This window comes from Suillus fuscotomentosus, assembly GCF_016647785.1.
Source record: "Suillus fuscotomentosus strain FC203 chromosome Unknown F5891scaffold_47, whole genome shotgun sequence".
Lineage (NCBI taxonomy): Eukaryota > Fungi > Basidiomycota > Agaricomycetes > Boletales > Suillaceae > Suillus > Suillus fuscotomentosus.
Genome location: NW_024539559.1, coordinates 317,823 through 339,755, shown reverse-complemented (window position 1 = coordinate 339,755; position 21,933 = coordinate 317,823). Strand labels below are relative to the sequence as shown.

Here is a 21,933-nt window from a genome sequence, read left to right as displayed (position 1 = left end):
GTATGTAACATGGAGTCTTCATCAGCAAAAGACCTTGAAATTTCGCTTGTCAGAAAGAAGTTTGATGCTTACGGTGAGCTTACGGCCTGGTGATCGGAGCAACGCGATTGGTGGAACAAACTTTTCCGTTGTACACCGTAAATACTCGATATCGATAGTGTTATAATTTTTAAACGGGTGTATGTATTGCATTATATGTTATTATATTGAGATTGAGTTGAAATACTAGTCTAGGGTTCGGAATTGCATTTCCAAACACCGAGTAGGGTCATTTGTATTGATCATTGGGCCATTCAGAAAGTTCAGAATCACAGCAATCGATTGACATGCATTCAAATCTGCGCTACTAATACTATTAACGATCAATACTACGCGAACTCCGTACTAAACGTATGATAACTTTCTTTATCTGCAAAGTTATTCAAAAAAAACCGGTCATAGGACTCCAAACACGTCGTCGCAGAAATGTCCTTGTTGACCTTCTCACCGTATTCTGGTATCAGTTCGACAGCATGTGTAACATCCGTCAACAACACCACACCACCACGCCTATAGCGTTTGCCATGTTGGTCCACCACATATGACCGCTCTACTGTCCACATCGCGAGTTCGGGACGGTCATTGGGATTGGCGACGAAGTCAAAATATTGTATGTAGAGGAGCGGACTGGAAAGATATGTTGGAAGAACCAGGTTGGAAGCACGTGGAACCTTGGGCTGAAAAATAAGTCGAACTTGGGCGACGCGACTTGCTGAATATCACCTCGTTAGTGTTAGAATATGACAGCAGAAAATATACGTACTAATTTGGCCATCATCACTCGTAACATCGACAAGGACGGTATCACAGTTCCCGAGGGGAAATAGGTCGCTGGGAGGGTATGATTGGATCACCCTGCTTGGCATGATCACTCGAGGTTGGAAGGCAGAGTGAAGTTGCAATCGAAATTTGTTCCACGCGTAAAAGCGTCCATGTCTGTGGTCCCAGCGAGTATTCTCGCCACTGGAGAGGGAAGAACGCTGGATGAACTGGGAGACTGCGTGATCAAAATCAACGAGTGCGTATTTGGTGAGAATATCGATGGGCGACAGGGACTTGAGATCTGGTGTTGAAGTTAAATGGAAGGCAGTGAGAGCATCTCCAGAAAGAATGCCCTTGTGAAAATGATTACGGACTCGTCGAGGTCCATGGACAGAATATGCTTCATCGGGGAGTATACGAGAAATCCAGGAGAGTGCTGGGTTGACGGTCGTCACTTCCTCATCTTCAAGGTTTATGGCGTTGACGAGCGATGCGCCATGGGAAGTGATTAGCGCATACAGGTTGAACAATTCCATTGACTCCTGGCGATTGAGAATCCGTACACACTGCTCCGTGAAATCATTCACTCGTCGACTTGTTCGGGCAAAGAGATCCTTGCAGTGAGTGATGAGCAAGCGCTCCGTCATGTCGGCTGAAAACTGCATCAAAGTACCCAGTCTCTCAATCGTGCCTCTGAAGCTTTGGAGTAACTCGAGCTTGGGGATGAAAAAGTCTTCTTTGGCGCCCTTCTTCCCCCTCCTCGCCTCGGCCTCGACGATAGCATCCTTGAATGCATGAAAATCGGAGAGTGCCTGCACCATCGACTGTAAGGATTCGGGAGAATGGACTGGATTTTGAGCATAATAGAAAAAATCTATGAGAGCGTGGATTGCGCGAACGAATCTAGGTGGAGCAGCGCCTGAGATTGAAGCAACAATGGTGCGTTGAATATCACAATGCTCACGCCCAGTCATTTGGTTGACGTGCGTGATGCCTTTAGTAAAGTGGTGCGTCCCTACCCGTTTGTGCTGAGTGATGAAGCGGGTGTCGAGCTCGGTTTTTCCTACTATCTCCTTGATCCATTTGAGTGGATGATCTGCAAAAAACTTATGAAGGGTATGTAAAACTTCGCCAGGGAGAAAGACAGATGGACACGAAAACGACCAATCAAGCCAATATGGCATGTGGACCCCAGACAGATGGGCAGCTTTTGCTGCCTTCTGAAATTTGTCAAGATCCCAAGGATCAATCTCTTTGGCGATCTCGTGTATAAGTTGTAGTGTGTGCTTCCCAGTGCGAGGAGGATAGAGAATTCCATCACCGAATTTGTCTTGTGTCGCCATAGTGATTGGAGAGACATTCTTGCTGACTGCAGCGATCATGGAGGCCTCAGGAAGGTCACATACATGGGCGATGAGTGGTGTAAAGACGTATCGAATATGTCGGGAAGGATCAGGCATAAAACAGCCATCACTCGCTGCAACCTTCAGGTTGGCGCAGACGAGATCAACGCACTTATGCCATAGCCGCGCCTGAAGAATGGTCTGATAGTCGGAATGCACGCGAAACTTGCTAACAGGCATGTAGGCGATACAGCGCCAAGCTCGCAGGGTGGCCTTGGAGCGAACCTCCGAATCGATGTTACCGATGGTGATGAAAAGTGGGTGCATCTCGAGCCCTCCAGTAATCCGCGTGACAGGAGTCTTATCGGATCCCAGGATGATAGGTACTTGCGTAGCACCTACTGGCAGATAGTCCTAGGTATATAGAATTAACTTCAAGTAGTAGACTTAAAGGGCCAAACTAACCTGGATTTTCCATGCCATATCGGCACTCATATAATCTCCATACTCGCGTTGACTTCCTGTATTGACTACGTGTGGCTGGAAGGTAATGTGATTGGCGAAAACCGGATCGCTGAAAAGTTGTTTGACAACCTCTAGAGCATCGCGCCAAATAAGTTGCATGGGATAAGTCGTCTTGTAGCCCGTAAACTCTAGGTTCGAAACTTTCCATGGCACAAAGGAGGGTAGTGCATCGGTCCAATCTAGAAGTTGCTCCTTGGAGGTGAAGGATGGTTTTGGGCGAGTGTGAAACTGGAAACAACGGAGTCAGGCCTGTCGAGCAGCACTCAAAGTCTCTCCTACCCATTTTAACTTTAAAAACTTGTCAATCTGAGCTTGAGTTAAGTTTTCAACCAAGAACTTTGCCAACTCCCATTCTCCTTCATCATGGAAAGGGTAATACGTATTTATTTCTCGCCGATAATTATACTGATCGTCTTGCAGCCTGTCAAACAGGTTCTTGCCAACACCAAAGACATATCCCAAGTGCGGATGACAATAACCAGTAGTGGTAGAAGGTTTTGACGATTGGGAACCTCGCAACCCAGGGGGAACAGGGAATTGATGCGGACGTTCCTCGTGCGGCCAACAGGTAGACTGAGAATTCAAGTGCAGGGTAATGGCCTCGATTGTAGGAAACTCTTTACTGCAGTTGGGACAAAACCTGGTACAGGTATGTCCATTGATCATCAGCACTATTGAGTGACAATGATAAGTATACGCACATTTGCTGCCCTTTGCTGAGTGCTAGGCGTTATGCAGTGCGCAAATTGATTCAGTCTTTTAGACTCCGCCGGCTGATGTCAACCTTGTGATAATCCAACAGGTCGCTTCATATAATTGCAGATTTCCCAGTTAGCCTTCCGCAGGTTCTCCCAAGTCCACCCTTTGTACATGATGATTCATACAGTCTCTTCTCCACAAGTCAGTTCCTCCCCCGTTTCTCGAGGCGGTAGTTGCCCTCCTCCATCAAGCAGTCCTCCATCTTCACCTCTGTCAGGCGGACGTGCTACCACTCCTGGATCATCTCTTTTTGATTCCAGTCTCAAGTCAGAAAGCTCTCCCAATACGAGGCATTCTGACATATGTGCTTCACTAAGAAGCATATCCTCACTGTCAAAGACACCTCAGATTGCAGCTGCCAAATCGGAGACGGACAGCCTATTCTATAATCCGTCTACACCTCCAAATCCTGCACGCGCTTCTCGACGTGGCTTTATCCACGAGAGAATGAGCAACAAGTTCATTCCGTACCCCCCCTCTCCGGCTCCAATTGAGGTCCGTTATGCAGCTCGTGTCACCGGGCGAGAATGCAAACCATACGTATCCTCTGACTCACTTCTCGAGGTATCGTGTATTTCTTTTATTTAATTGTAGAGACTAAATTATTGAAAGCATGCCGGAACATTGGAAAATGGCCTCACGCAAATGCGTCCTGCAACCTTGTACAAAGGGTATCAAGCAAAGCTTGCTGCTCGTGAGACTGCACGCCAGCGCATGTTGGTGACCGCATGGGAAATCGAGGAAACCGAGCGCTTCCTTGAGTTCCTGGATGCTCTGCATGTCGACAACGAAGAACGGCTCGGATTCGCTCAAGAAGACTTAAACATCTTTAGGAAGCTATTTTCTGAGCGTGACCGTTCTGATGTCAATGACGACAGAGATTACCTTCAAGCTGTCTACGAGGATGAAATGGAGATTCTTCGCGTTGTCTCGCTACAAGCTGAGCAGTTCTCAAAGATCTTAGGTGCACGTGTCAAGAAGGATTTCTTGCAACCTGGAGCCAAAGGATCGGGATCACCATCGCCTGAGCCTGGGGTTTCGATTAGAGATAATCTGGTATCTGCAGATCAGGAAGATAACTCACAGGTTTCGGTCAATTCGGCAGCACAGTCCGCACACCCTTCCCGTACGCCGTTATTTGTATGAGCCCTGCGCTTCCAATTGAGGTATGTATACACGTGTCCAATCATTATGCGCTCGACTGATCAATTGATAAGAACGCATTGTAACATGCATGCTACAGTTTAGCAAATCCATCATGGCCCCTTTCTCATTTGTATTCATTTTTCACATCTGCAGCTGTTCTTTTTACATCGTGCCCCTTCATTTTAACCCTTATCCTGTTCGCAGCCCCATGTCACAAGACGTGTAGTTTATTTGGGTGTTGTTTGTGTACAGTCGCTTCTCGTAGAATTCAAATTGGACTGCTCTCTGCGCCCATGCATCCTCAACTCCCTCTACTTTATGGCCAGCAAACGTGCACCGCCCCACAAAGGTAAGACTAACTTTGCGAAACCTGCTCGTGGTTCGGGCCTCAACCCATCTCATGCTCCCGCGGACAGTCAATTGAATCTCGTCGATGAGCAACCGCGCGAACCGATGTCTTTTTTTAACCCTCACGCCTCAAATCAGCCGCTGCCATTCAATCCTCACACTACCCACCATCCGCACCATCCACAGGACTCCGCGCACCATCAGCACACGTCCGCTCCCCACCAGCGTGAGTCTACTTACGATCAGCATGAAGACTTCGCCCAGCATCAGCAAGAAGATCTCGCACATCATCATCAGGATTTCGCCCAGCATCAGCATCAGTCCGCTCCCTACCAGCGCGAGCCAGCTTACCAGCATGAAGATCTCGCGCACTATCAGCATCAGGACTTCGCGCCTCCTCAGCAGGACTTTGCGCCTCCTCAGCAGGACTTTGCGTATCCTCAGCAGGACTTTGCGTATCCTCAGCAGGACTTTGCGTATCCTCAGCAGGACTTTGCATATCCTCAGCAGGACTTCGCGTCTGGCGCTGGATCCTCGACCGGATATGTTGCTCCGTCATTAGGTAAGTCTGCCTGCGCTCATAACATATGTCTAGCACTTACCCTTCCACCATAGCGCCCAGTTGGGTCGGCGATGATGAGGAATTTCAGACTCATTCAGTCCTGCCACCGGATCTCCACCACTTACGGCCAATGTCGACGGGAGAGATCCCCAACTCCCATGTGATACATGTAAGTCAATGTTAGTATCTGCATCATCGAAAATTGACCTGACATTACTAGACTACAGGGCCTGCAAGGACATCGAAAGCACGTCGTCGTGCAACTCGACGTCTGCCCCCCACACCACGCCTTGTCATTCCTGTTGTGATGCCCACAACGATGACGGGGACTGTCGCACCTCCGGAATCCATCAAAGGTTCCGCCGTTGACATTAGTCCCGAGACGCGCAAACAAGTGATCTCGGCCTCAAAGGAACGCGTATTATCCATCGTCTTTTCCGACGACGCACTGGTATCTCTCGCGGCTGACAAAAAGCGCATCGTCAAAAAGGTCATTTCCGAAGTAAGATCTAGAATACCAGCCCTTCTCGGTATGAATTAACACGCGAACACTGACTTATACTAACTATTTGATCCTACTAGTTGCAACACAATGGACGGCTAACGAAAAGGACGTCGCGAACGTTTGGTGCGCAGTGACGAAATTTCGCACTGCATTCGCAACGATCATCCGACAAGCTGTCGTGATGGGATATTCCCTCTTCCCACCACAGGGCTGTACTATCCCCCCAGATACTTTTCGTGTCGATCGGATACGCTGCCTCATCGTAGATAATGACTTAGCGTTCATGCATCAATACACTTTTGCAGTAAGTCTTTATTCATTTTCGAGAACATTTTTTTAATCTATTTCGACAGGACGGTGCGCTTGTCATTCACTCAAAATTCACCAACCCATTCATCCTTCATGTCCTAACGAAACTCATCTGGTGTTCGCCCTTCCGGCTCCACACTTTTCTCGACGAATGCCCACGCCGTCAAATACGTTATGCTATTGGCGCAGCCGGCGCCATTACAGAGTCTGCATTGATGGAGCAGGGCTTGATACAACTTACAAAGGGTAGGATTACCCCCCAGATGACGCATTCGACATTCACAAAGATTGTTCTGGGCCTGGATCAGCTAAGTGACGCTGAAAAGGTTATTTTAGACGACTTCACAGACAGCATCGTCGTTTGCGGGCGCTCGCAACAGCAAGCCAACGACGAACTATCTGATTTTGATTTTGAATAGATACATCATGTATACCGATAATATATTCACATTAGCTAATAGTTGTATCTCACTTGTGAAAATTTCGATGCTATTTTACATATTTGTATCGTGTCCGATTCAAAAAACTAACATTTTACTACAACGGCAGTCCCAGAGCGGTACTTTTCTCTCGGTTGAGCCAAAACGACATTTACGAACGCATGCCCTGAGCTATACCCAATCCGAGTTGTTCAGAACAACTTTCGAACTCGTTGTCGGTAACTCGACTCTTTTAGATGTTAGGCGACTTCGCCTTTTACAACTAATAGTAGCTCAGGATTTGGCTTCTGCGGGAGTAGTGGTTAACCGAGTCAAGGCTATGTTTGTTTAAATGCTTCAAGTACGTGTACAGGAACTTGCCTCTTCGATTTTGATTAAGGAACGAGAGTTCCATTGCTCTCGGCTGATCGACACTAAAATTTTACATCTTCAACGTCACTGTGCGAACATCGGAGGATACGGTACTTTGTATTGTTTAGGAGATCCTTGGGACCATAGCCAAGGGAAGAGTTCTCTGACTAAGGAACCTTGAATAGTTCATGACAATTGTACAGCAAGCAGCAGTACCTGACAGATCCGCACACAATTGATGCAACGGCATGTTCCTGCCGAGGTAAATAAATTCCCATGAACCAGTGCCTTTCCTTGTACGCAATGTGCCGCCAGCCTCTTCAGCCGTTGATATAAAGGCAGGAGTCTTGCAAAGCCCAGTAATCATTCTTGTTTACCCCAACCATGCCCCAGGCCTATAAAATCCGGCCTCACTGCGCTACCCATGCGACAAATATCATCCCTTCCCACCTTGATCTTTAGTAAAGTGGTCCATCATCATTGGCGTCTACATCCACTGTAGACGCCAAGGATGATGGATAATTTTCCAATAGAGTTTCTCGGCGTCTCAAAAACACTTCTTCCAATAACGATGGCGTCCCGAAGACGACGGAGAACTAATCAGTACTCAATTGAGCATGCCCTAAGTCAGTCTAGGGTTAAGGTTACTAATATCTGAATTGACAGATCTTCCCACCTACTCTTTAATGTCGCCCCATACGTGTAGCCTGAGTCTGAGGAGCCTCTCAATGAGTTCCTTCGTTCATTTTGGCAGTGGAAAATGGATACAGAGACACCAAATTGCAAGAATCCTCCACTCCCTCCCACTCGCATTAAGAAAGTCACGAGCGATCCAGACGTGAACTCGAGGGTATGTCGCTTCATCATAAAATAATCGCTAATTACATTCACACCGAACTTATTTGCAGATGTACGTGTTACCAACAAAACCTGTCGTACCTCTCTCAATGAACGTTCATCTAGCCTCAAGCTGCTCCTCATCAGGATTCTGAACACCATACAAACGATGAAGCTGGCGGCAGTGGTTCTGGATCAGGTGAGGATTGTGATGCAGTTTGTAGTGTTAGACCCTATACCCTGTTTTCTCTCACTCATAAGAACCGCGCTGTGTGTACGACGTTCTTACAATCGCTTTTTACAGCTGCAGTCTATTAGCGCCATCGAACGCAATACTACACGCACCGTCCACCGATGTATGCTAGTTTTTTTTACTCATTGTAGGCTGACCTAATATCGACAGTACATGTGGTTTGGTGCTAAGTGTGCTCAGTCGATTGTTGTATATGACATTTACTCATTGGCTTACAGGTCCCAGAGGCAGGATGCGAAGCTATGAGAGCTGGACTGGGCGGTGCATGCGCGAAGGCATGAGATGTAACGCTGATACGAGGTGTGTGGACCTGCGTAGGAGTTTGAGCGAGGGTTGCTAAACGTGTACAGAAGACTATATAATTTATTGGAACTCTGACACGTTACTTGGAGCAAAACCACCATCAAATCACTGCCGCAACCCGAAAGGCGCTCGCTGGTGAGCGGCCATCAATGCATCACACTTGTTACGTTTTCTGAACGCACCTCACGGGACTATACAGCTCTTGGAAGTCATTTCCGCATTTATCGTACACGTTGACTTTTCTCGCGCCAATTCAAGCTTTTATGACCCTGCATCACTACGGCGTTATCTTTTCGGGTATGGATCACTCACTCGGACAAGCGCTGGCATGTGTGGCTGCCTTCTAGACGGAAGTTCTACTATCGGAATTTTCTAGCGAGTCTTATTTTCTCTTCTTTCACCGGAAGGACGGTGCGATGGATGGGACGAGAGCTTTTCCGAGTTTCCAACGAATCAAGTAATTTTGTGGCCTTCCCTAGTACCCAAGGTGACGTGTACTTTAACGGAGCGTTATCTGAACGGCTCCGAGAAGGGCATAACCGAGGGTTGGATGTGTTATTTTTCAGGACGTTGTGCGAGAGGACACAAGTGTTCTACGATCTCTCGTATCGAGATGGATCTGCAGTTCCTTGAGAGCGGGCGGACGTGCACTTCGACGGGCCGTAATGGGACCACTGACTGAAGCAAGAGCTGAACAAGGATGGAAGGAGAATCGTCAACGTCACCAAAACTGTCTTCGCATGCAATGCCGATTGATCGCAGAGCTGCGGATAATATGGTTGTATTATTAGATGGCTGGTTGGACAACCAAAGAGAAGGGAAACCTAAAAAAATTCATCGAAGTCAGGATCATTCAGAATTTCGGACTAACCTTATGTTGGTACAAACGGCATATTCAACTGTGGCTGTGGTAAACTCCCATGAATGCGCCTTGGTGCTAGTCTACAGCAAGTTCTTGGACGTTCACACAGGCAGGGATCTTGCAAATATTCTTGTTTTTCTGGCTATCCAAACTGACGTCAATGATAATGAGTGAGTAGACGCAGTTTTTTTGCAGTTTCAACTTGAATGAAGCTGACTCACATGGCAATCTTTCAACCAATTTAGACGCCTAGTCAACCTTGCCATGAAGGTTGTCAAGGAATTGACTTATGCTATTGCGCAGAACAGTTTCGGCGACGCATGGAAATCCAGAGCCTTAGAAAAAGATAATACTAGGGAGGTTGGTACAAGTTTCATATCAAATTCTGGATTTCTGACATTTGATGATAAGTTTCGAGGTGGCAACGGTTAAGAATGTATGAGGATCGAAATTTAGGATGTCAGTTTCAAGGATATCATCAGCAAGGTGGGCCTATATGTTGTAGAACGTCCGCTATAATGGTATGAATATTCGCAGAGATCTTCCGCTAGTACTAGAAACCACTGCGTCCTGATAACATTCTTCCCTTGTGTGGGATTGCCTACAGGATTTGGCCCAGTACTAACTATCGTATCTCCACGGATGCCTAACGGAGCCTCGAGCACATATCTTGATGAAAATTCTGACAGCAGTCTCCGGGGCCCACAAATTCGGTCTGGTAAGTCTCCCCCAATGATCATTAGCTGTACCACAACTCACGGGCGTCGTAACAGCTTTCCGATGTATTACATGAAAATAAGAATAAGCTGATAGTATATGGCGCACGTACTTCTCAACTGTGACGAACGGGCTCTTGTATGGGACCATGGGTTCTCGACTACATGTTCCAACCTAACCGGGACCTCTTACATTGGGAGTAACGTACGATGGGCTGGTCCTGAGTCTTCTTTTCGAGCTTCTGGGTACCAAAGACCAGTGCCTAGCTCACCAAAACTATATTTTAAAGTTCATTTGAATGTATTGTATGCCAAGTGTTGTCTTACCAGGCGTTGTCTGGCATGGCGTATATCCGCAGCGCTCCCGTGCCAGGTTTCATCGGACTCATGGCACTTGATCATTTGGTGGTTCTGGCCGTCCTCGTCCTCACGGGGTGCCAAGCCGAAGCAATCCATGCCGTTAACGATTGTCACTAGAGCACTTTTGGGTTCAGTCATCATAGCAACCCCCTATCGCTGATGTCCGAGATTTGATGTATACAGAGAGACCAACTTGCATGATTCGGTTATCAATATATCACACTCCAAGGCATGTGCCAACCCCTACCTGGTTGTGTGAGGAACGTGTTCAGGGCTGCGGAAGTACTATGCGCGTCCAATCTGTCTCCTGTGAATGACATATGGATTATACAGGTCAGTGAAATTTCGGGGAAGGCGCATAATTGAAAGTTTTGTTCTGTTCGCAACATTACATGTAGTACACCAGACTTGGGGGTTGGAACTTGGAAATTGAAACACCTAGAGCAGGTGATTCAAGTGGCAAGGAAGTGACTAATTTTACGGGTAACACCGCTTTAAGCACCACAAGATCTTATTCGAGCGGAATCAAAGCGCTATATTGATTAATCGATTGTTCGGGGGCGAGATCCGCTCGGGCTGATTCAACGGTGAATTAGCGTCTTTTCATATCTGGAGACCTTCGGGCCCATCCACACGGCCCCATTCCCTGGAGTTTCTTTTGCCCCTTTCCCACGTGCGGCAAGTTCAACATCACCGAACGAGATCAACGGAAATTGCCGCACTAGCGCGAAGTTCAACTGTTCGGCAACCGTCCGTTTCGTTTCATTGATATTCAACCCAAGTGACTGGTGAATATGATCACAGGCCTGGGTGTAAATGACTGGTTTCTGATCAGTGTTCAGACGACATTTGAAATTATTCAAAGGAATAAATAAATAATACACTACAGAACCGCATGCTACACTCAGAAAACACGAGGATTATAAGGGTCATACAAGTATAATACAGGGGTTTTGGTGCGCACACCACAAACTGAAATCATCCCAAACTAATTAAATACATGCAAGGTTTAGACAACATAAGGATTAGAAGTGAGTCAGAACTACACAATATTTGTCACTGCGCGCCACAAGATATAATTCAATGTCTGCAACGGCTGAGCAATGTTGCTGGAGGGCGTACCTCAAAATAAAGAAGGAAACGGGTGAAATGAAATCAAATGATTAATGGTTTGAAACGAAACGAAACAGATGGTTGCACACCGAACCGTTGGGACCTTACGGTTTTTTTTAGTAATAAGTTAGCGCCTTTTCATATCTGAAGATCCGATTTTCTTCTCATGTGCCCGTCTAGGTTCAGTATCAGTATCTTTTCTCTTGTAGATGCACAACAGATTATACTGGCATCAAGTCCTGCCTTATCGATACGATAGCAGATCATAACGTCGTAAAAGCTTCTGTTGGTTTTTTTCGAATCGCGTTAGTGAGACATTCCCTCTAACGAAATGGCGTTCATTTCCATTTCATATATCTGCTTTTCAGGGGCAGGCAAATACAAAGGTCAAGCGCCATTACCTTGCGTACGTGTCAACACTTCTTTTGCCACTTTCCCACGTGCGGTAAATCCACATAATCATCTGGTCCATGTTACGCCTGCCAGGGGGGGCATGGGCATTGATATAAAAGCCGTATATTTTGTGTTCAGTCTCCCAACTTTCACAAGTATTCTTCCCGCATTCGCACTCGCCTACTGCATCATAGACAAGGACGTGAACGCACCATGGATTTATACACATCAACACTAAAAAACCCCTCGTCCTCACGGCCAGGGCAGGCCCCTGACCAACATTCGACGAGACTAGTCCTGCAGTCATGTCTCCGGTACCTCAACCGCCTTAACAGGTTAGAGCGTCGTGTGCACGAGGAAATCCAAGAGATTCGCAGCCTCTTTATGGATATCCTGGACAACTACCATGTCACAATGGAGGATTCGGCTATCGACTCCCAAGCTGGACTTGATAGCTTGAATGCTATTCCACCGTCTGTATCTTTGCTTGACTGCTGCTTCATGTCACAGCCTGCATCCCATGAAACATCGTTTGGGGTCTTGGGAACGATGGCAGAGGGCACAGGTTCTCCCGAAGGTGAGCTGCTGTATTCACAATCCTTCTTTTAAATGCTTACCGTGTATAGGTCTATTGCCCCACAACAACCGCAGTGTTTCTGGCTACGTGAGGCCTCAGCGCAGCATGTACCCTGAAGGCTTTCCGACATTCTGTGATCCGCGTGTCATGGAATCGTCATCAGAGAATGTGGATGCTCACCTTGGTGAATTTGCTATCATTTGCAACTTTTTCTTGAAACACTTACAATCTATTTCTAGATTTATCGCTCTGTAGCACCTCCAATTACATCTATAAGCCCGCTGCGCAACTTTTTGTTCCTGTTGTGCAGGTTAGCCAAGTAAAAGATAAAGTAAAATGCACCAAGGACGGATGTTCAACACTTGTCAACAAGGATAACTTGTCTCGGCACATTGACGAGGTGCACGAAGGGAAGATTAAGGCTGTTTGTGCAGGCTGCGGACAGGGATTCAAGCGCCCGAATCTGATGAAGGAACATATCCTTCGGACCGGATGTGGGATATCCTAGATTGTTTGTAACGTCAAGTGTTTTTAAGGGAGTTACAATAGGAAATAAAAAGACAGGTTCAGACTCGTCCGAACGAGTCCGACATCCATCCGAGACTAAAAGGCATGCTCGAGTCTTGCCATTCTTACTGGTATGAATCGATGCGGAGTGACGAAATTCGGGCCCGTTTGGTGACCGCTCGGTTCCGTTTCTCATTTGAAACGGAAAACGTGTTCGGCAATGGATTTGTTTCGTTGAATGCTAAGAGCACCGAACAGCGTGTGGGTATTGCAGGATATGTGAGTAGTGGGAAATGGTTAGTGCCCTGGTTGCGGAGTACGGGGGAGGGGGTCAACGGTAGGAAGCGTATTGATCACTGATACATCTGTTTTCCAGGTCAGTCCGCGTCGACGTCGGCCCCAATATTTACTGTGGGTGCCTAGTATGTGCCCTATCACCGGTATATCCCGGGTTATGATTTCAACACACTCCTCCAGTGGAGGTCCAGGAGGTAAGAGTAGCAACTCAGCGGCGTTTATTCCCATTGGTCCGCATCCCCTTATCCGTGCCTTTTGAATTCTTCTCGCAACCAGAACCTGCTTTTCCGCAGAGGGCAATGCCCTCGGAGATGTGGCCTGCCAACGATGGCTACTCTTCACAGAGATTCATTAAAACTAGTGGAATTGAGTGGTGAAAACATACGTTTCGGCTGGGCAGATGAGGTCCCTCTTCAAAACTAGCGTGTGAATTCTCCATATGTGTCGTGCATTATTTTGTCAATCGCAATCTTGATCTCATTGAATCTTAGCTCGATCATGGACGTCGACTGCGACGACGATCAGATGATCTAGAACATTCATCATAGTAAGCTCATTTTACATGAACCCAACTTATACTTGTGCAAAGACTCGGTTTGTAATGCTGAGCCCGACTTCTAGGTGGCATGGGGAAGGTGCGAACACGGCCAGTCGTTACAAGATTCCTGGGTTGTTTCGGGGTGTATGACCCTCCTTCAACCCTTTGTCTAGTAACTTGAACCTTCTGCCTCACACGAATCTTCGTACTGCAGAGCTCACAGCATATACCTCACGTGTCTGCTGCCTACTTGCTTTCATCATGCTGTATTGGTACGAACCACAACCCTGCATTTCACTCACTTATAGTAGTTGTTCAGATGTCCCCTGCACAACCGCCTTCTACGAAGATCACTTGCCCGGTTACATGTCCCGAGACCACCGATGAAGACACTACCACTATTTGGTTTGCAACGTCCAGAGGTGTCCCAAATTTTTTCAACGGAGTGCTGTCGTACAAAATAAGCCACGCTAAGTAGATACGTGAAGAAAATGACCGTGACTTACGCGGCTAATAAAGGTCCGCTGACGGCCGGATCATTCAGTGCTTCTTGTACCATTGGTGTCGGAACCCATCCAGGTGCAATACAATTCACCCGTCCTCGGTGCGATCTTCACAATTTTGCTTTTGAGCGTCGTCGTCAATATCCGTGCTCAGCACATAACTGATTCACGACAAGCACAAAAACTCACTACTCTAGCTGATAGTATAATCGCCGTGATTCGCTTCGCCATATTCACCTGATGTGCTCCCGATGAGCACAATTGCAGCCCTATCTTTTACGCTTTCTGTTGCTGCACGCAAGTGGCGCAAGAACTCACGGCAGACCACGAAGTTTGAGGTGAGGTTCGCACTAATCGTGTGGTCCCATGATTCAATTGTCATATCGACGATAGGTACGTCCTGGGGCGACCATATGCCATGGTTGACCACAATTACTGCCACAGGGCCGAACGGTGTCCCTGAGAGGGCATCGAACATACTCTTTACGGCAGACTCAGAGGAGAGGTCTGCCTGTGCGCATTGGAGTGCAGGGAAGTTGACTTGGAGATTCTGGATGGGTTTGGAGTTAGAGTTGTGATGTGTAGTCACGTTTGCATCGAGGGCTGGAAAGAAAATGATATCAGTCACATCTCTGAAGGCACAAAGACAATGGAATCACACAGGCAGAGTTTGACGGTCTCAGGGCTAATGCCTCCGCTTGCGCCTGGAACGTGGGTGATGAAATCATGAACAAGCTGACGAGGGAATGACTGAACCTGTTACAAGGACATGAATGTTTTTCAGCCCTAAATCCATTGTCTGACTCTGATTAACGAGGAAACGAGGTCAGGCTAAGTTGAATTATTTTGGTTAATCCACGAATTTGCGTTTCCCAAGCCGAAGGGTCACCGACGCCAAGCGAGAAGCCGCAGTATGCGTTCGCAAGCACATCCGTCGACGCGTGTGTTCTTCAGTTGACGGAAACGAGCGTGGAGCTGTATTGTCACGGTGTCGCTCCTGTGCATGTCTAGAGAAGTAACTCCCGTCATCAATCTTGATAGACCTCGGGCCGGTCGTCGTGTTTTTCCACTTACTGATAATTCTGTCTCAAAAACACTGGTATCGAGAACAAGAATCACGTCAAGTGTTCCAGGCTACACACGGAAACGTTTGTTTGCACCTGGGGTTAGCCTAGAATAGTTGTAAACAGTATAATTAGACTTGATGGAGTGCAATCTGAAGTGCGACGTTAACGTTGATTGCGGCACCCAAGCTCGATTTGTCGTGGCGTTTGTCCCAATCGTACCGGGCAATGCTGCAGTTTGAACTTGACGACATTTTTGATAGCCGCTGGTTGCAATTTATTAATAATAGTGAAGTTAAATGAGCTCACGCAGCTACCTTACGCCTCCCCTAATACCCACCCCAGTATCCATCGAGATCATGATTGCGCAACAAGAAGTTCGGGTGCTATTCACCGCAGAGTGCCATCCAGGGTGGACGTGAAATAAGACATGCCCACGGACTCCACCCTAGTAAGATCGCCCTGAACAGTAGAGCACGGGTGAACTGAGACAAAGAACAATTATCAAATATGCTGCAAAGCTAAGCAAGTCACTTACTGTGTTGAAGACCCGCAGAAATATGACTGAGCTACGAAGGCATCAGTACGTTTTGAGACAGATCATGCAAGACATACCAGTTGGAAACGAATGATTGTGGACACGGTTTGATCATGGGATTCCGGAGAACCTGAAAGCAATCCGTTGTCATACCAGGGGCAAACCAAGGCAACGAATTGGCCAAAGCCTGGTACAGTGGGACGATGTGTCGTGTAAGTCTCGACCAAAGCTTGAGCTCAGGGCGAAGCCTCTATAACAACCAATAAATAACATTGAATTGTACGGAGCACATTGACGCACCCTAATTTTTCTCTTGGCATCCTCTTCATCTAGTGCTTGATTCCTGATTGACTTCACAGCTACCTGTGACTTTATCAGACTCGAACATGAAAATCGGGACGCACTCACTACGATGATGCTACCATTCCTGTCCCATGTAAATCGCCAGATGTCCCCCAGGCCTCCGAAAGAAGTGGCGTGCGATCTAGTTGGCCAGTTAAATCTGTCAAGTTATCAATTCTGAATCAAGTCAGCGTTGCTGCCGTAGTGTCTGGCTGAAGTCTCACCAGCTTGTTGGATCGTTTAGATTCGAGTGGGCGGAGAGCTGATGGGAGATACTCCAAGTGACGTTGCCCGAAATTGGAGTGTCTGAAGTATTTTCAAGAAAAGTTGAAGCTTGCGTGTTCGTTCCACTGTGGTGACACCGAAAATTGAGGACCTGAACTTGAAGGTATGTATGTCGCTCCATCATAAAAGTGTTAGCTAACTACATTCCATCGAAGAAATCAAGTTACAACTAGCCAGTAATCAAAGAAAGTGTGGCTATTGACGAAGTGCGTTTGCTGCAGTGGTAATAATTCTCATGATCAAGGGCCAAGGCGATGTGATATCAACCTATGTAGAAATTATGCTTCAAGTACGTGTATTGCTTCCTGTATCATTAGGAACTTACCTCGATTTTCTGCACTCCTGAGGAACGAGGATTCCATCATGATTGTACTCGGATAATTAGCTGTAAGTATGGCATATCGTTGATCGACACCGCAATTTTATGATACAGTCAACGTTACTGCGCGAGCACCGGAGCATTGAATTCCATTTGGTCAGGAGATCCTCAATTCGTTGGGACCATAGCCGAGAGCATGGAAGTTCAGAGTCTGTGGGACATTGTGCATTCTGATACTGTACAGGACACAGCTGAGACTAATTAAGGAACTTTGAGCAGTTCAAGAATTTCGAACGTAGCCTACAACGGGAAGCAGTAGTACGTGATGCACTACACAAGACAGCGGTGCGACCATTTTACGTTCCTGCCACGGCATATTCCTGTAGTCGTGGTAAACACTCTCATCAATGTAGCGCCTTGGTTTCTACAGCCAGCAGCCTCTTGAACGTCGATATAAAGGCAGGAATCTCACAAAGTCTAGTATTTATTCTCGTTCTGTGGTCATTCCCAGCTGCCCCGTGCCTATAAGATTTCGACCTCATTACGTTGCCAGGACGACAGATGAATACTCTTTCCGCGTGGATTTTCAGCCTGAGTGTGCTGCCTAGGAAATGGCGGCAAGTCCAACCGGAAACAGAGACGTCGGGCGCGACACACCTGGATGTAGGCTCCAATGATAATGAGTGAGTAGACGGGCTTTACCTTGAATGAAGCTGACTCATTTGCCAAAAAACTCAACTGATTTAGACGCCCGGTCGACCTTACTGCGAAGGTCGTGAAGGACTTGGCTTATGCTACTGCCCAGGGCAGTTTCGGTGACGTATGGAAATGTATGGTCTCAGACAAAGATAATAACGTGGAGGTTGGTACGAATTTCGTAGTAAATTCTGACATCTGATGATAAGTTTTAAGGTGGCGGTTAAATGCGTCAGGATCGAAATTCAGGATGACAGTTTCAAGAAAATCGTCAACGAGGTGCGCCGACATGATGTAGAACACGCGCTCTAATGATATGAAAATATTTGCAGAGGTTAATGGACGACTTCTGCAAGTGGAAACTACTGCGTCATGATAACATTCTTTCCTTGTACGGGATTACCTACGGATTTGGTCCAGTACCAGCTATCGTATTTCCATGGATGACCAACGGATCCTTGAGCACGTATCTTGGTAGAAACTATGACAGTCTCTCCGGGGCTCACAAGTTCGGTTTGGTAAGTCTTCCTCAATGATCCTTAGCTGCACCACAACTCACGAGCGCTGTAACAGCTTGCTGATGTAGCTGATGGTCTTCAATATCGTATGCCATGTCATTTTTGCATTGCATTAAGATAAGCTGACAGTATATGCATAGTCCACTCTAAGGGTGTAGTTCATGCGGATCTCACAGGTGTAAGCAAACTGTGGTATGCAGATTTGTGACGCTGCTCACGTCTCCGTTTCCTCTTAGAGCAATGTGCTCATCAATAGCGAAGGAAGAGCTATTGTAGCAGACTATGGGCTCTTGACTACATGTTCCGACCTGAACGGGACCTCTTACATCAGGAGTAACGTACGATGGTCGGCGCCTGAGCTCTTCGAGGTTCCGGACACCGAGGATATATCTAGCTCACCAAAACCAGAGAGTGACATTTATTCATTTGGATGCATCGCATACCAGGTCTGTCGACAACGTGTATTTGCGGTGCTCTTGTTCTCATTTGTGCCAGGTTTTATCGGGCAAGCAGCCGTACTGTAACATTCGCAGTGATCACCAGGTAGTCGTGGCCATCCTCAAAGGTGTCAAGCCCAAGCGTCCAGACATCCCTGCCATCGAGGATTGTCACTGGAACTTTATCGAGCAATGCTGGGTTGAGTCATCACAACGACCTCCTATTGCTGATGTCCGAGATTTGATGTCTCACTATAGAGATGCTATGCGTTAACCCAGGGCTTACGGTCTTCGCATGTAATCAACGCTCACGAGTTGGACACCGCACAGTATTGTCGAACGTTTTGGTTACTCATACTGATCCTCGTTGTATATCGCGTTACTCATACGTTGCGGATCTTATCTCTTACCTCACCGTTAAATTCCATATGCTCATCCACGTTGTCCGTTTTCTGATCGTCCGCTAGTGTTTGCCGTCTACTGCGACGGCCTTCCATCCTATCAAACAAGTATGGCCATCGACTTCTTGGGGTTCCGTGCAAATTAAATTCGTCGATTTGGAAGAACCAACCTTGGGAATCCATGATTCAACCGTCACACTTCGAGCTTCAAGGCTTGCTGTATTGCCTGGTTGTGTTGGTCACACATGAATGGCAATATGAACATATTTTATTTGGCCATCTACATAAGCTGAAATGACATATATACGGGTCAGTCACCTTCCACCAGTCTTCCATCTGTGGTCGATAAAATTCCAAATATGATGACAAGGTCAATTGAAACATTGCTCTTGACTTGGAAACGGATTAACTCGTAGTTCCAGCGGAGTGTCTGAGTGTTCTTCCCACCCCGCACACAGTACATGATGAGATGAACGTTGCCTTGCTCCGTCAGAGTTCGAAGAAGCTTCTTCAAAATGTTTCGAGCTTCCTTGTCTGAGACCGTCCCTTCGGTGCCTAATCCAGACCTGCAATTCAGTTCAGCAATAGTCACGGAGAGGGGTGAACTGGACCGACCAGCTGTATCGATAAGCTTTACCTTCAACATCTGGTGGTGATTTATCAAATTGTCCAAGTCGTATACATTTGTTCCAGTCGTACATCCCACAGCATCGGTGGCACGTTATTGACCTGTGTTTGCCATCTTGGCCTATTCCCGTTCAATCACCATGATACGCTTGAACCAGTGTTTTGCCGGTCAGTGAACCAAGTTCACGGTCATTGACCGGATTGCGTGGGAAAGCTGGCGAACTTCGTCGACGTTCATCTGAACACAACTTTCAGGAGTTTCCTGGTCCTACTGTAACGAACTATACTATATCTGGTCAATGCTAGAATATTTGATTATCCTCGTGCCGCTTCACATATCATTACTCACATAAACGCATGGTTTTCGTGTGTTCGGTTCAAGGGTACGTTTTAAGGCTTAGAACTCGAAGATGGACTCCCGACTTTTGACACACCATGAAGATCGGCAAGAGATCAAACCAAGGATGGTGGTGGGATCACTTCGTGGAGCACCCAGGTTATGCTGTCAAAGACCCAGCTTCGATGGTCAGTGGAAAGGCAAAGGTAGTGTGTGCAAGGCTCTATGAGCAACGTGTTGTGCATGAGCAGGCAATGGATGAGGAACAGGTACACTTGGGCCAGCGAGATGCACCAAGGGACGAAGTGGCAATAGCAGGCACTCGTACGCAAGTTTGTTTTATAGCTTTCTGTTACTAACTTAATGTACTAGTTTGGGCTAGTGGCCCGAATGATCCCCAACGCACCTGGTTAATCAGTCGACCGACAACACTATTATGTCACTTGCGTGATTGTGCATTGCACTCTGAGGATGTCCGTTCGCAAGCACGGCTGGAATACAAAATGGTGCAATCGGCTCTCAACTGAGACACTCACCCTTCTGGCAGAACTCAAGATGTATGTTCATGAAGAGCATGTACGCAACGATGTGGTCAAGAAGTGGCTTCAACGCCGGTACTGTGACACCGAGGCCACTGACAAAGCAGAGCCTACTCAAGTAGTTCATGCAGTTGGCGACAATCTATCAGGAGAAAGCAGCGAACGGGAGCCACGCAGCCTCGCTTTCGAGAGGCGAGGGATAAGTGATGTTGCAACAGACCTTATCTGAGCTGTTCAGGAGGAGGAGGAGATTTCCACCACAGAATCAATGCGCTCAGTCCCCATTGGTGCTGCCGGTGCCGGTGGTTCATTCTCCCGCATTGCTATCAGTGACTTACTCGACTATTCTCGTGTGGAGGAATGGTTGGGATCTTTTTATAAAGTCGCTATTCGAGGTTTGGATGCTGAGCTTGAGTTATATGAGCTTCTTGACTTAGATGCCGAGGAAATTGATGATCCAGACTTTCCTCAAGTTGATGATGTTCTTGACGAGTAGATAAATGAGCAGTGCTACCAGATGTTATAGTAGTAGTAGGCGAGTACTATCCATTCTGCGATTGTTGACGCACCGTGTACTGCGGCACTTTGAACCTGCTTCATCGTCCAATCAGATATGATTATCTAATATTCAAGCAGGACATCTGGCACTGCACGAGTTCAGTTCACTTGCATTCATGGGAAAGTTCGCGGCTGAATGTACGTTAACTTTGATAAACGTACACTGACCAGCAGAACACTGGCTTGAACTCAGTGTTTCTGCCCGGAGTCCCGTGCACACGTAAAGTCATCCGGTGATCATATTACAGATCTTTCAATGGAAGAGAAGCATGGCTTAATGTACGTGACTTTTGATTCACTAGATTCCATTCCGACTGATTTGGAACGGGCAATGCCAAAAATGTGTTTTGAGTTCTCGGTACTCTAGGCCGTCGTAGATTTCATCTATGAAGATCTACATTTCAGTTGGGCAGATAAGGTCCCTCTTGCACGTGAAATTCCCTGTGTACGCACCGTGCATCCGAGTCAAGGTACTCAAGACACCAAGAAGATATGATCGCAATCTTGATCTCGATGAGCCCAGCTTCTAGGTGGACATGAGGAGGTACGTACCTCACTACTTTTGCGACCACACTTGAGGCCATCCAACCTAATGGAATTCAGAATATTTATGGTCATGGCAGGCTAGTACGACCTTGGACATGCCGGTCAAACTTAAAGCTTAAGCTTTGTCCGACAACCAGTGAAATCCTGGGACAGAATTATTTATAGCAACACAATGGGAATGAAATTGTCCGGGATGATCGAGATCGGTGTGACCATCCCCCTTAATTACAAAGTCGTTAGCAATGACTCGAGTCAAATTGTCCATCAGAGCATTGAGAAAGATGTATACGTACTACCATTCGGTACACTTTGTATTGCATCTGGTTAGGAGATCCTCAATTTGTTGGGACTACAGCTGAGGGCATTGAATTCCAGAGT

At 46.9% G+C, this 21,933-nt stretch overlaps 8 protein-coding genes across 8 annotated transcripts; 6 read left to right on the top strand and 2 right to left on the bottom strand.

Moving 5' to 3' along the window:
* Positions 1–368: 368 nt before the first annotated feature.
* F5891DRAFT_957383 (uncharacterized protein) lies at positions 369–3,335 on the bottom strand (the record flags this gene model as incomplete). The annotated part of the gene is made up of 4 exons (XM_041375483.1): positions 369–747; positions 799–2,558; positions 2,676–2,897; positions 2,949–3,335. 4 exons carry the CDS (start codon positions 3,333–3,335, stop codon positions 369–371), a joined length of 2,748 nt encoding a protein of 915 aa, XP_041222955.1.
* Positions 3,336–3,542: 207 nt separating this feature from the next.
* On the top strand, positions 3,543–6,717 carry F5891DRAFT_1192093 (uncharacterized protein; the record flags this gene model as incomplete). Its single annotated transcript, XM_041367557.1, has 7 exons — positions 3,543–3,992; positions 4,041–4,568; positions 4,779–5,484; positions 5,538–5,653; positions 5,705–6,014; positions 6,067–6,293; positions 6,343–6,717. 7 exons carry the CDS (start codon positions 3,543–3,545, stop codon positions 6,715–6,717), a joined length of 2,712 nt encoding a protein of 903 aa, XP_041222954.1.
* A 1,090-nt stretch (positions 6,718–7,807) lies between these two features.
* On the top strand, positions 7,808–7,963 carry F5891DRAFT_957373 (uncharacterized protein; the record flags this gene model as incomplete). Its single annotated transcript, XM_041375480.1, has 1 exon — positions 7,808–7,963. A coding segment is annotated over one exon (156 nt), but the record flags the coding sequence as incomplete, so codon positions are not given.
* Positions 7,964–8,939: 976 nt separating this feature from the next.
* F5891DRAFT_535877 (uncharacterized protein) lies at positions 8,940–9,967 on the top strand. Its single transcript, XM_041372154.1, has 4 exons — positions 8,940–9,514; positions 9,590–9,704; positions 9,756–9,830; positions 9,884–9,967. Exons 1-3 carry the CDS (start codon positions 9,183–9,185, stop codon positions 9,774–9,776), a joined length of 468 nt encoding a protein of 155 aa, XP_041222952.1. The 5' UTR covers positions 8,940–9,182; the 3' UTR covers positions 9,777–9,830; positions 9,884–9,967.
* A 1,777-nt stretch (positions 9,968–11,744) lies between these two features.
* On the top strand, positions 11,745–13,159 carry F5891DRAFT_535795 (uncharacterized protein). The gene is made up of 4 exons (XM_041372153.1): positions 11,745–11,838; positions 11,902–12,503; positions 12,553–12,687; positions 12,743–13,159. Exons 2-4 carry the CDS (start codon positions 12,140–12,142, stop codon positions 13,009–13,011), a joined length of 768 nt encoding a protein of 255 aa, XP_041222951.1. The 5' UTR covers positions 11,745–11,838; positions 11,902–12,139; the 3' UTR covers positions 13,012–13,159.
* F5891DRAFT_1242827 (NAD(P)-binding protein) lies at positions 13,160–15,144 on the bottom strand (the record flags this gene model as incomplete). Its single annotated transcript, XM_041369752.1, has 6 exons — positions 13,160–13,664; positions 14,178–14,293; positions 14,352–14,445; positions 14,586–14,951; positions 15,008–15,052; positions 15,105–15,144. The coding sequence occupies 6 exons, from the start codon at positions 15,142–15,144 to the stop codon at positions 13,639–13,641; spliced, it is 687 nt and encodes a 228-aa protein (XP_041222950.1). The 3' UTR covers positions 13,160–13,638.
* A 2,007-nt stretch (positions 15,145–17,151) lies between these two features.
* F5891DRAFT_535661 (kinase-like domain-containing protein) lies at positions 17,152–18,876 on the top strand. The gene is made up of 8 exons (XM_041372152.1): positions 17,152–17,579; positions 17,644–17,758; positions 17,809–17,871; positions 17,925–18,110; positions 18,166–18,196; positions 18,251–18,288; positions 18,347–18,556; positions 18,606–18,876. The coding sequence occupies exons 1-8, from the start codon at positions 17,458–17,460 to the stop codon at positions 18,819–18,821; spliced, it is 981 nt and encodes a 326-aa protein (XP_041222949.1). The 5' UTR covers positions 17,152–17,457; the 3' UTR covers positions 18,822–18,876.
* Positions 18,877–19,730: 854 nt separating this feature from the next.
* Positions 19,731–20,723, top strand: F5891DRAFT_1049120 (uncharacterized protein). The gene is made up of 3 exons (XM_041362411.1): positions 19,731–19,867; positions 19,925–20,233; positions 20,282–20,723. Exons 2-3 carry the CDS (start codon positions 20,011–20,013, stop codon positions 20,437–20,439), a joined length of 381 nt encoding a protein of 126 aa, XP_041222948.1. The 5' UTR covers positions 19,731–19,867; positions 19,925–20,010; the 3' UTR covers positions 20,440–20,723.
* Positions 20,724–21,933: the final 1,210 nt, after the last annotated feature.

Bases quoted from the DNA above. Each gene is read 5' to 3' on its own strand.
- F5891DRAFT_535877 (XM_041372154.1), top strand. From the start codon at position 9,183: ATGGAAGGAGAATCGTCAACGTCACCAAAACTGTCTTCGCATGCAATG. The intron at 9,515-9,589 runs GTGAGTAGACGC...CAACCAATTTAG, and splicing joins ACTGACGTCAATGATAATGA to ACGCCTAGTCAACCTTGCCA. The intron at 9,705-9,755 runs GTTGGTACAAGT...TTTGATGATAAG, and splicing joins AAAAAGATAATACTAGGGAG to TTTCGAGGTGGCAACGGTTA.
- F5891DRAFT_535795 (XM_041372153.1), top strand. From the start codon at position 12,140: ATGGATTTATACACATCAACACTAAAAAACCCCTCGTCCTCACGGCCA. The intron at 12,504-12,552 runs GTGAGCTGCTGT...TACCGTGTATAG, and splicing joins GGGCACAGGTTCTCCCGAAG to GTCTATTGCCCCACAACAAC. The intron at 12,688-12,742 runs GTGAATTTGCTA...ATCTATTTCTAG, and splicing joins GAATGTGGATGCTCACCTTG to ATTTATCGCTCTGTAGCACC.
- F5891DRAFT_535661 (XM_041372152.1), top strand. From the start codon at position 17,458: ATGAATACTCTTTCCGCGTGGATTTTCAGCCTGAGTGTGCTGCCTAGG. The intron at 18,111-18,165 runs GTAAGTCTTCCT...GCGCTGTAACAG, and splicing joins GGGCTCACAAGTTCGGTTTG to CTTGCTGATGTAGCTGATGG. The intron at 18,289-18,346 runs GTAAGCAAACTG...GTTTCCTCTTAG, and splicing joins TTCATGCGGATCTCACAGGT to AGCAATGTGCTCATCAATAG.
- F5891DRAFT_1049120 (XM_041362411.1), top strand. From the start codon at position 20,011: ATGAAGATCGGCAAGAGATCAAACCAAGGATGGTGGTGGGATCACTTC. The intron at 20,234-20,281 runs CTCGTACGCAAG...AACTTAATGTAC, and splicing joins CGAAGTGGCAATAGCAGGCA to TAGTTTGGGCTAGTGGCCCG.